This window comes from Teleopsis dalmanni, chromosome 1, assembly GCF_002237135.1.
Source record: "Teleopsis dalmanni isolate 2A chromosome 1, ASM223713v2, whole genome shotgun sequence".
Lineage (NCBI taxonomy): Eukaryota > Metazoa > Arthropoda > Insecta > Diptera > Diopsidae > Teleopsis > Teleopsis dalmanni.
This window is the reverse complement of record NC_051846.1, coordinates 140,237,342-140,250,340: the sequence shown is the minus strand read 5'-3', so window position 1 is coordinate 140,250,340 and position 12,999 is coordinate 140,237,342. Positions and strand designations below refer to the sequence as shown.

The 12,999-nt window shown below is 30.1% G+C and overlaps 1 protein-coding gene across 1 annotated transcript; it reads left to right on the top strand.

Annotated features, from left to right (window-relative positions):
• Positions 1–8,574: 8,574 nt before the first annotated feature.
• Positions 8,575–9,667, top strand: LOC119669035. The gene is made up of 2 exons (XM_038078760.1): positions 8,575–8,875; positions 8,933–9,667. The coding sequence occupies exons 1-2, from the start codon at positions 8,714–8,716 to the stop codon at positions 9,566–9,568; spliced, it is 798 nt and encodes a 265-aa protein (XP_037934688.1). The 5' UTR covers positions 8,575–8,713; the 3' UTR covers positions 9,569–9,667.
• The last annotated feature ends 3,332 nt before the right edge of the window (positions 9,668–12,999 follow it).

The following is a 12,999-nucleotide window of genomic DNA, read 5'->3' as shown; positions in this document are numbered from 1 at the left end:
TCACTTGCATTTGGGTTAAGTAAAAATTGCGCTTCTTTATGGCATAGCAAATTCGATGACAGGATAAGCAATTTAATGAGATTTTATAAAAAATGAAAGAGAACGTACATAAACGAATTAAGCAAAACGTTTTATAACAATAATGTGAATTTCTATTAATTTTACGAATATACTAAAAAATATAAGTAAATAAAATTGAAATTCTCTTTATGCGGTATATTCTTAAGTAATTGCTGATTACATTCACAAAGTAATAGAAGCTCTTTAAATATCGACATCGATCATATTATCCATGAACTATAGTTGTATAATTTGTTTATAGATGAATATTAGCAAATTATATGGTAAGTTAAAAATGAATCATAATACTTTCATTTCCATGTAAAAGTTTATTTTAATTAGGATCGTTCTATTGGTCCCACTACGTTATTTCTTGATTAGTAATGAGGTCAGTCTATTGGTTCTAATAAAAGAGTGTTTTTATGAGATTATTTGATAAAATAGCTTATAAATATAAATGAATTACTTATCTAAAATTTGCGGCTCTCATTTTCAGAAAGCCCCACAGATGACATCTCAGTTAAGTGATTGAAGTGTTACCAACTACATTCAGATTTATCTGACAAACTGATATTGCCAACTACATAAAATTCATGCGAACGACAGCTGTTTATATTGCTTACAAGCTACTACAAGCATTTGTGTCTAAGTTTTATAGAACAAATGTTATTCGATTGCGTTATATTTGACTGAAAAATCACCACCAGCTATTATTCGTGATCTTTAACACATCAAAGTAAATAAAATGATGGTATATCATACCATAAATCGTTAGAATAGTACAGGCAGCGTCGCTAAACGCTAGATGGTGGACGAAAAAAAGCAACAACATCACCTACCACCGGAAATGGTTCGCAAAGTGAAGGTTTAACTTAGACGAAATCAACGTCGTAGTGGTAAGCACATGGCAAAATAACTGAAACTATCCTAGCGAAGTGTCCGACGCATATTTCAAAATGATCTCAAGTAAAACTTCCAAAAGGCACAAGATCTTTCAACAAAACAACAAAACGTTAAACTAGAAAGAACAAAGCAGTTGTTAAGAACGTGGTGAATTTCCAAACATTCTACTTTCTGATGACAAAAATTTCCCCACTGAGCAATTCATAAACACTCAAAATGATTCTGGTTACTTAACTCAAAGCATTGCTGAAAATTTGAGAATACGAATGACCACCCAAAGTAATTTTTCATCTCGAGTAATAATAGACGCAGCTGTGACCTCTGACGAACACTCTCCAATTGTTTTCATCGAACCTGGTGTCAAAGTCAATTTGACTTATTATCGGAAAAATGTTTTGAAACTTTAGAGCCGTGGGCACGTAATTATTTCGGTCGTAAACCATGGACGTTCCAACACGACTCGGCACCGTCTTATAAAGCTTGTGTGAACCAATAATGGTTAAAAAATCAAGTTCCATACTTCATTTCGTTCACACAACGCTTTTGAATTCGCTAGATGCAAATTCGCTTGGCCATTTTGGAGCGCAAGGTAAGGACTCAAAAATATGCCAATATGCATGCCCTGAAAAAAGTCGGAATGGAAATGGACCAAAATACCGAAAGATCACATCCGTGAAGCATGCAACGCATTTTTTAACCGTTTAAAGGCCATAGTCAAGGCAAAAATCGCGCGCATCAAGCTAAAGTGAAAGGATTCTGAAATTTTGATTATTTCCACAAATGTTTGTAATTTGAATCAATAAAAAATAATTTCACACAAAAAAGATTTGGTCGCTTGACAATAGCTAACACTTCAATCGCCTAACCCTGTATATTATGAGTAAATGCTTGAGACCGTAGAGAGATAGAAAAACAATTGTAAGAAAAATATGCTTTGATACATAGCTAGCAAAAAAATAAATCGAATAATATTTTTACTTTGGATCTGCTAATTAATATGTAAATTATCAACTATAAGCAAATATAAATTCATTTCCGGTATTTAAAAACTGCATTTTATGAGATAAAATGTATCCGTGATTAAGCATAAGAAAATCGGTTTGAAACACAATAGCTTTTTTTGAAATTTTCTTAATTTTTTAAAAACTTCTGCAAAATAGATGCAATCCAAGCATTGCATACGCATTCACCTACTGCATAGAATATAATACAGAGAAAAAACCTCAATTAGTGAAAGGTCTGAAAATTCCTAAAATAAACAAATGTGGTAGTACCACATTAAATTCATTGATAGCTATATATAATTGATCGGTAATGAGACCAGAAGTAATCAGCAATCAATGCAATGAAATATATTTCAGACTTAGCAGGACTACCACTTGTATTTATATTTTCATATCTTAGTAACTTAACCTTAAGAGAACTACGTTATGGAATACTCTCATTTCAGTCGAAACTTACTAAACTAAAATTTTTAGGCTTGGTCACTAGTTTAACTAAAGATGGGATTAACTCCTTAAATGTGGGAATATTTGAATGTTATCAGGTTTAAGCCATCATCACAATATTTATACATTGCATTCAAGTTTAATATCATCTTACTTTAAATAATGTGTTAACTTATTGAGTATTAGTTCATAAGTGTCTCTAGTTTGGTTGCCAGATCATATGGTAATAGCAATGAGCTGGCGAATTCAACTCCTCAACGGTAAAACCTCCTCTTTCTGTTCCTGTATATCCCAGTGACAAGCAATATTTTTTGCTAATGAAGGGTTTGTGATATGGCTCATATAGTCTAAATCATAATTTCAAACTTGATGAACAGAAATTTAATGAAAGTTTCTTAAATAATATCAACCCTTTTGCATTGAACTTTGTTTTTGTTTATAATCCTAAGATTGTAGAACAACTAAAGTTTGTTGCGATAACGTAACTTGATTTCTTCATATACATTAGTTTTGTTGATTATGTGACGATTGTTGGGTCACATAGGAAGAAGAAAGTGTGGATAGTGAGAGCAGTGAATAAAAGCTTTTATCGGTAATATGAGAGTGATATTTTGGATTATTAAAAACTGTGTGTAAATTAAATGAGTTAAAGTAATTGTAACGTCCTACCGGAATTAATGCCAAATTGAGTTGCTAGCGGTCAAGATGTGAATATAAAAAGAGTTGGTGACAACAAACCCTATTGATTAATCGATCATAGCACATTAACGTAAAATAATATTTTCTGAAAATATGGAATTATTTTTGAAATTCATAAAACAATGATTTTTTGAACGATTTAAATAATTTTTTTTTGAAATATCCAAAACAATAATTCTCTTAAATAAATATGTATATAGAGTTGGCGGTACTAAAACATTAATGTGATCAGAGTGCGTTTCAAATGTCAAAAAAAACAATAACTCACTTAAAAATATACAAAAGTTAGTAGTACATATTTAAAAGTGAGTCACTCAGTGATGCTGATTCCTTGAAACGGAAGAAACCAACACAGTCAACTAAAAGCTGCAAAAGAGAAGATAACCATTGACACTTAAAGAGTTGCAGCAAAGACTTTTCAGCTAAGCGGCGAGTATAATGCTTTTTTTATATACAATAAATTTATTATAATTAAATTTATATTATTTTATAAAAATATTTTTTTATTATTGCTAACATATTAATTATTAATATATATTTTTCAATGTGTTAAAACATATGTATACTACCTATTTTATTAATAATGTATGTTATAAATATATTTAATATATTGTTTATATATTTTTCTTTCTTCTCTTCATTATTATAAGGCGCTATTAGTTTTAAGTTCTATGTTAATTTTAATTAGTTACACCCATATAGAGTTGACAAAGAGTGATTTACTTACAGATTTGTTGTTTGCGACGTCATCAACGAGTGTCATTTATATTATTACTCCTCTCTTGCACATATTGTTTTCACTTCTTTATATTTATATATATATATATACATATATATTGATCCATCACAATTTTTGTTAATGTACATTTAAATTTAATTTTGTTTTATTTTTTTCTTTTTACTGTTTTAACAATAATTTAATTTTCTTTTTATACATTATTTTTCGTGAACAAATTTGTGTTAGTTTAATTGCTTAAATTAATACTTTTTTACACTTGTAGATATGCGTCGTTGTCAGAAATGATAAAAAAAGCAATATTTAAGTTCTATAAATGTAGATGACAGGTGAACATGAAAAAAGGGGACAGGGGATAGGCTTATATGGATATGGGTTAAAGGCAGGACAAAACAAACTATTTGGGTTAGGGAGCTGTTAAGAATTTCTTAGTATTTTTATTTGCAGCTATGGCAAAGTGGCAAGGGTGGACAGGTCCAAGCCGACAGACGTGGACGAGAAAACAACATAAAGGGGAACTGTAGACATTGCTAGTCACGAATTGAAGAACCTTTACTTTATTGTTATTATTTTTTTTTTATTTTGTTAAATTTTTTCTTATTTATTTTCTTTACTATTCAAGTGTTGTAGAGTGTGTAAAAAACTCACACCAATGCCGACGAGCATACCGGGCATCGTATCAACCCACGACTACACACACTGCACACACAGTTAGGATATGTGATAATGGCCCATATTGGACGATAAATCTACGTTTGAACGGTAAACTAAAGCAGCGACGATAAGCCCAACGCTTGACCGACGGAGTAACAATTGACCAACAAACGATAAGCCCAACGCTTGGCCAACGGAGTAACGAGTGACCAACGAACGATAATCCAACGTACCGATCAACGGACAGATAAACACGATGAACAATGACGCATGATAACGAAACACAACAACGACTTTATTGAGGAACAATTAAAACATTTTTTTTTTTTCTTTTCTTCAATATAATTCAATAAGTACACAGGAATTTCAGTTTGAATTATATTATTTTATTATATTTTATTCACAATCTACACAATTAACAAAGACTAAATATTAAAAATGCCACTAGAACCGACAATGTGAACCGCGTGTGTTGAACCACATTTTAAAAATTATTAAGAGCAAGACGAGCTTCAATTAAAATTAAGTTTTTCTTTCAAGTATCAATAACTGTTTTTGTTTTTGTTATTTTCGGAATGAAATTTCTGTGAGAAGAGCAACAAATAACCTCATTAGGTAGCATGAAGTGGAACTATTTGTTTACTTCAAATAAACGGGAAAGAAACGTATTGCCGTTGTTTTAGTTTTATTTTTTTTTTTTTTATATTGTTTTTGCTATACAGCAAAATTTTTTTGTTGTTTCTAATGCTTACTGTAAAGAATGTTTAAAATTTTTTTACCAGCGTCGGATGGCTTGACTTTATGACGAGAATACAGAATAAGTATTAGATTCGTGTGTTTTTGTTTATCGTGACGACATAAATTCGGACAGATTATGTTTGAGATGATGAATGTAACTTTACTAAAGTGCCGTGAATCTTTTTGTCAAATGAATTCTACGTCGAATGCAGTTTAGAAGCAGGTGATAGGAATGGAGAGTAAATAATAGAGGGTGAGAATAAATGCTGAAGCTTAAGCTGCCGATCACTTAAAACGAGTTCAGGTGATCGTGTATAATTATTTCTGTGTAGTTTATATTTAATTATTGCTGTATTATAAAAAAACTATGTCACAACTCTGAAGTCTATAGTCAGACTATAGTCGATATATTGTTAAAAATAAAATATAATTTTTAAAAGTAAAACAAAAAGTGTTTTATTGGAACATCCAACCAATCAGTCCTTTTCAAAAATTTAAATAATAAATAAACAATTTTGGTCATTAAAATAAATTATATATTTAAATAAATTCTGAAGCGAGTATGGAGTTGATATGCGTAAATGTACTGGTTGCAGCAGTAGAGAACACATTAAAGTTATTACACACCTTTAAAATAAAGTGCTGAAAGGCATTGACAATACACCTTGGTATGTCAGGAACAATGATCTCCATCGTGACGTGAGCAAGAAAAAAACAACACAGGCATTATAGTATATCACATCGATATGTAACCGAAGAAACCCAACATCTTTTCAATGACTCATGCCTAACCGATTATAAATCTATAAATAATAATAACTAAATAACTAATAACTAAATAACTTCATTGGTAACAAATACAAAATGCACAAATAAATTGATTAATTGATTAAATAATAATTTATCACATTTATACAGTATACTAGTATATAATACTAGATAATACTAGTATAATAGTATTATCAAACATTGTAATCTCCTTAATGTTTGTATATAAAAAAGAATTAAATTTTCTAGTCTGTTATATAGATTTTCTCACATAATATTATATTGTGTTCACGCCCTGGTCTTCTGTAAGCTTTTTGGAAAAAAACTGTTATTTCTGGGTAAGTATTTTGTAGGTTATTAGTGGTTGCATAATTTTAAACCATAACTGGCTATTAAGTATTGTCTTCAGATACAATATTTAAATGATACAATATTGAGTGCTGTTGGTTTTATTACAATTTCAGTTGCCATTTAAAATTAAGGCATTACTGCTCCTCTTGAACAGTCTTATTTTTGTGTGAAATGATATCTCACAAAATGTTTTGATTTGGTTATCTTCATATATTGTTTAAGTTTCCCAAAGCAGACTTTGCTTAATTAATTCAAAAATATTTTTAAAAATTATTTCAATTCAAAACTGAAGTTAATATTATACAAAGTATCTGAAACGAACGCTTTGTGAACGACTTATTATATTTATTTTAATACATAACACAAATTTAATATAAAATTAAAAAAAAGTTTTAATAATACATTTTTCTGTTCATTCTGTTCACTTTATAAATATATTATACATATTTATTCGCATTTGAAGTCCCGAAAGGTTTACTTTTATGAAGTTTTACTTACCATTGTAAATATATATATATGTGTATATGAAATTTTTACCTATATCCTCTTTCTTTCTTATGTTTTCGGTGTAAAGCAAAAAATTTATGATGAATGATGTAAAACCTTATGAATTATTTATAATGTGTTAATATAATTTAATTCAGAAAAGTTTTTTATCTGCTTAACAATTATTTTATACTACTTTTGTTTGAGGATTACTCAAATTTTGTACATAAAGCGGCACTCCATTAATTAAGCACTGAGCTGAATTAATAATGCTTAAAAAAAAGTATTAAGTCTAGAACGAGTGCTAAATGCTTGTTTAAAATAAATGAACATGTAACCTTACATAAAGTTATGTCAATAAAATGTTTGCTCGTCCCAGTACAGGATAATTTCGTATTTGTTTAAACTACATTATGTTTTGTAAAGTTACCTTTAAGTAATTTTTGAACTTGACAGTTTCCATTTGATACTCAGCTGTTATTAAGACTGTAACATTATTGAATCCAAATAACTATATAATGAGTCTTTTAATTTAATTGTAATTGAAATCTCAAACGAGCATATAATGCCACAAAAGAATTAAATGCAAAACGCTTTCTGGATGTCCTTATTGACACTATACATTTTCAAGATATAAAATAATAAAACAGACCAAATATATTACCATAATTAAAAAATATAATGTGTTTATAATAACAACTATTAACGTATGTATTTGCTTCTGTGGCCCTCCAATCTGTACAGTGATTTGTATTGGCCCGCGTTCTCATCTGGTCTGGACAACCCTGTTTCAAAAGAATATATACGGATGAAGAAGATATTCGAAAAGTTAGTGCCGCATTCAATGACAATTCAACGAAAACTAAATCCAAATCAAATTTCTCAGCGCAACCTGTAGCGTTTGGAGTAGAATGATACCGATTTTAATCGTTATTTAATAGCTATGGATGAGACCTGTATTTACCATGATCGTAAACTGCAACAAGAACGTTTACAGTGGACTGAAGTTAGTTGTTGAGCTCCAAAACAGGTGAAGTCAGCAAGATCGCCTAGTTTGATGTTGTTTAATATTGGGTCTTCAAGTTAAGGGAGAACAATACCATCATAAACTCAATGCTTATATAAAAAAGTTAATATATAGATAATAAAAATAACAATAATAAGGTAAATTAACAAATGAATGGCTATAAAAAGCTATCTTTAAAAATTGCAAATAGTTATTTTGGAAAAGTGCATGCTAAGGTAAACTAAGAATTTAAAATAAAAATGAAGAAGCTATTAAAAACTAAATAAAACTAAAAAATTATGGAAAAATATATAGATTATACTCAGCTTTTGAGGGTTAAAAATATACGAATATTAAATATAATTACAATAGGGGTGTGACAGAGGACTTAACTTGAATGCACATGTTTGCATATCTTGTCTTTAGCTGTTCAACACGAAGAATTTCGATAATTATTTACGATGTACTAGCAGTGAATTCAGATCATTTAACAATATATTCCTAGGAAAGATGTCTCTCAATTGGAATAATCACTCTGCTATATTTTGATTTGTACATTTCTATGGGAGTAGTTTGATCTAAAAACTATACTCGCAAGTAAAAATTGTATAAAATTATTTAAACAATAACACTAAATTATATCATGACATTAAAATAAAACATTTTGTTTATCAAAAAAAAAATTTTAAAATTTCAATCATAGCTATAACTTTCTAAAAAACTTGAAATAACTTTTTTTCTCTAAAAGTATTCAAAAATAAATAATGTTTAACTTTCATTTCTAAATTCCAAAAATCTGCTTACACATGCCGAATAATGCAATATACTCGTATTTAGATTGGAAAGTCTAATATATTTATTTCTATGGCGAATTGCATTAATCGGCTACAATGTTTGCTTTCGGCTATACTCCAAGGAATAACATTCTTTTTTGTGGACTGCATTATGAGTGTTCTTACACAATTAATTAAGTTCGCAATGGTGTTGGGATTAGCTTGTTATCTATGCATATTATTTTTTCAGTTGGTAAGTTCAAAAGCCAAAATTTTGCTCCAAATATTACATGAAAAATTTATAATTCAGTGCGAATCAGCAAATTTAGGGTCTGGAGCTATTTCAATTGATCCAGAGTTTCATGAAAGTCACAGAAACTCTATTTTATCAATGGGAAGAAAAGGTTCTAAAGATGAGACGCGCAAATCACTTTTGGATGATAATGCGAAAAAATCACCACGCGAAAGCAGGAAATCGCTCACAGAGAGAAAATCCGCTACGGATGCTGATAAAACAGCGTCCAGCACTGAAGGAAAATCATTAAACGAAACTGGAAATACTGACACAGATGCTAATGCAAGGAAATCGATCAGTGAAAGAAAATCACTTACAGATGGTAAGAACGCTTCAATTTCTGGGACTGAGAGAAAATCGATCAGCGAGGGAAGAAAATCCATTGAGGCTAAAAAAGCCTCAGGAATAGAACAGCCCCCTCCAGAAGCTGATAAACCTAGTTCAAGCAGACCGTCAAGCTCTAATGCTAGAAAGTCAATTACCGAAAACGTTGGTAATATCAAGGATCAACCATCCGAGGTCATCGCAGAACACATTGCAAGTTCGAAGCCATCTGTAGCAAGTAATATTCAAAAACCACCCGAAGACAAATTAGAAGAGAAACAAGAAAATAAGGAAAATCAGGAAAATAAGGAAAAAAAGGATGAATAATATACAAAATCCACTTATTGTAATAATAGGTAATTGCGAGCTATACAACATAAAATAAAATAAACTAAGATAAGGAAGAATTCTTAATTCTAAAAACTACTCATATTTAGTTCAACTCTGTTAGTAATATATATTTAACATCTTCAAGGATACCTCTTTTAGAATAACGAAAGAAATTTCGGCATTAAGTACATGTTAACACCAAGGAAACCGCATATATATTTTATTACGAAATATTAGAAGTGAAGGAAGTTTCTTTCCTTTGTTGACTCGCAAATTACAATATTTTTTTTATAAAATCCTTTAAAAATAAGGACCGTAATTTTATCTATTAATAAAACACGTTTGCTAAGCAACCAATTAAATAATATTAATGTAGTGACATATATATGTATAGTCTACATGTATAATAATAATAAACAGAACAAAGCAGGTCTGTCTGTAACCATCTGATTATGATCAGGACCAGGAGAACAATAATAGATCATCAGCTCTTATAGGCGTCTGATAATGGCTAATGATTTCGGCTTCGGCGTTTTCAAATAACTTGCATTTTGGAACGCAGTTTAACACTAGAATGACCAATGTGATCAAAATTACCACTGAAAACAATTAACTCTTCATCACTACAAATTTAATTTTATTTTTTAATAAATAGCGATAATTTTTTGTTGTATCTAAAACCTACCAAATATTGTAATTTTGATTAACATGTCATCGTGATAATTTTATGATATGACTTTCAAAATATGTGGTATATATCATAATAGTAAAAGATTACAGGAAATTGATAAGAAAGAATCAGATAATAAGTTGTGATGATTTTGTTAACGATTGTGACAACTCTGAACCTCATTTACTAACAGAAAGTAAAAGTAGCGAAGAAAAAAATAATAGTAAAAGTAGTGAGTAGCTGAAGTCGTAACTGAAGAAAACACTGAGGGCGTAGGTTAAACAAGGATGGAAAAATCTAAAGACATTTCAATATGAAAAACTACATCAGTTAATGTTATTAAAGCAAAACTAGGACCAACATCAAGACTCAGCTGGAAGTACTTTTCATACGTTGATTGATAGCAATGTTTGTTGTAATTTGCATATGAAACTAATTTTATGATCTTAAGGACTGCAAAATGGAGAATTTCATTTATAGAGAAATGGATGCTATTTTCGAAATTTTTGGAAATACAAATGGTATATATGCTAACGATATTTACCTTTGAAGCAGCTCATTTAACCAACACACTAATCGAGATTCATTCACTTGCAGCAAGGATAGGCCTAAAGATAGACAAAAAACTAAACGTATGAACGTATAAATGTACGTAGTTCCCGCCCATTTACTTTAAATAACAGCACAATCTAGGATGTTAGCTCTTTTAATTACCTGCGCTGCACCGTGAATGCCAATGGCGAATCTGCAAAAGATTTAGGAGTCAAAGTGAGCAAAACGAGAAAAGTTTTCGGTCGATTAAAAAAAGGATGGTCATTAAATTAAATCTCAAGATCAACAAAACTGAAAATCTATTCATCATTTGTCAAATCTGTCATGCTCGATTATTGCAAAACTTGGCGAATCAATACCAATAAAATAAAAACGTTTCAAACTTCATAGATAACTTGATATCATAACTTGAGGTGCGCGCGCAAAAAATATCACTGCGTACTTTGATGTTTTTTCTAAGTGTAAAACGTTTAATTAATTTAAATTTATCACAAAAAATTAAAACCGAGACAGTGACTCTTTAAAAAATTTATAAAATATAGTGCCCGACAAAATAAAATATTAACATATTTATATTGTTTTATGTAAAAAAGCGGATTTTGGTTTTGCGGAATTAATTCGCACACATTTAAAAACAGCTGATAGAGACAGCAAATAAAGCTTTTAAGCTTAAATTAAATCACAAGAAAAGTGTTGTAAACAAATCTATAAAAACTAAATAAATTGTGTAATTGTGTAATTAATATAGCTAAATAACTAACAAATGCTAAATAAATAAATACGCGAAAGGACGCTAAAAATATTTATTTATAAATTTTAAGGTAAAAATTTAAATTTAAATTTATATTATTAGTATAAATATACGCGCTAAAAATAGTATTAATTTAAAAAATTAATATGACTGATGCTAATACCCCACCTCCCGGTGGTGGAAATAAAGAAAAAATGATCAAACTTGAAAAGGAAAATACAGAACTTCAGAATAAAATTAAAAAGCTTGAAAATTTATATTTATTATTATCCAATGAGTTAACTGCACTGAGAAGTGAAAACGAAAAATTAAAATCTTTTAAAAACGTACCAGAAATTGCAAAATATGAAACCGATGAGGAGGAACTTGCCAGAGAGACAGACTGGATCTTAAAAAAGAAAAGACCAACTAAAAAACGTAAGGCCGAATCCTCTCCTGAAGTAGCTAGTCAAAGTAGACCTACTGTTGAAACAAATACTTGCCAAAAAGGACAAGCTGCCCCTAATAAAATTGCTCGACCTCCTCCTATTGTTATCAATGGCATAAATGATTTTAAAAAATTACATGCCCAACTTATTGCAACTATAAAAAACAAGTTTTTTGTGAGACTTATAAATAATGGTTCATATAGAGTATCAATTTTTGACTCTTTTGACTATAGATCTGTCACAAAACTATTAAGTCACGAAAATATTTCCTGGTTCAGCTACGAAGACAAGCAAACTAGGCCAATAAAAGTTATTGTAAAAAATCTTCACCATTCGTGTGATCAAGAATCGATTATAAATGACTTAAACAACCAAGGTTTAAAAGCAATCGGTGCGATAAACAAACTCAAATAGAAGACTAAAGAACCGCTTGATATGTTCCTTTTGTCATTTGACTCAACCGAAGATGTGAAGAAAATCTATGAGATAAAAAGTATTCTTAACACAATTGTAAAGATTGAACCCATCAAACCGTCAAACTTAATTCCTCAATGCAAAAAATGTCAATCGTTCGGTCACACAAAAAATTTCTGTGGAAAACCTCCACGTTGTGTTAAATGCGCCGGCAAACATTTAACTTCGGAGTGCCAAAAAACAGTGTCCGATAAGCCTAAATGCTGCAACTGTGGCGAACCGCATCCAGCGAACTATCGTGGTTGTATAGTCGCTAAAGAATTACAAAAAATAAAATTAAAAAACAAAGCTGACAAAACTAAGGCTGACGAAAATAATCAAGTTGCTGTAACAAAAAGTAAATCCAAAATTACTGGACCTACTAGTGTTAGAACAGTCACTTACGCCCAAACTGTAAAGGGACCCATTCAAAGTACTGAGTCACAAAGCAACAACGCGTTGTCAATTATCTTAACAAAACTTAATCTACAAGAAGAGGTATTTAAAACGCTCGAACAACGTCTAAGCGTGCTAGAGCACAATATGCAATTTTTAGATTATGACTAATCGTTTG

Bases quoted from the DNA above. Each gene is read 5' to 3' on its own strand.
- LOC119669035 (XM_038078760.1), top strand. From the start codon at position 8,714: ATGGCGAATTGCATTAATCGGCTACAATGTTTGCTTTCGGCTATACTC. The intron at 8,876-8,932 runs GTAAGTTCAAAA...TTTATAATTCAG, and splicing joins GCATATTATTTTTTCAGTTG to TGCGAATCAGCAAATTTAGG.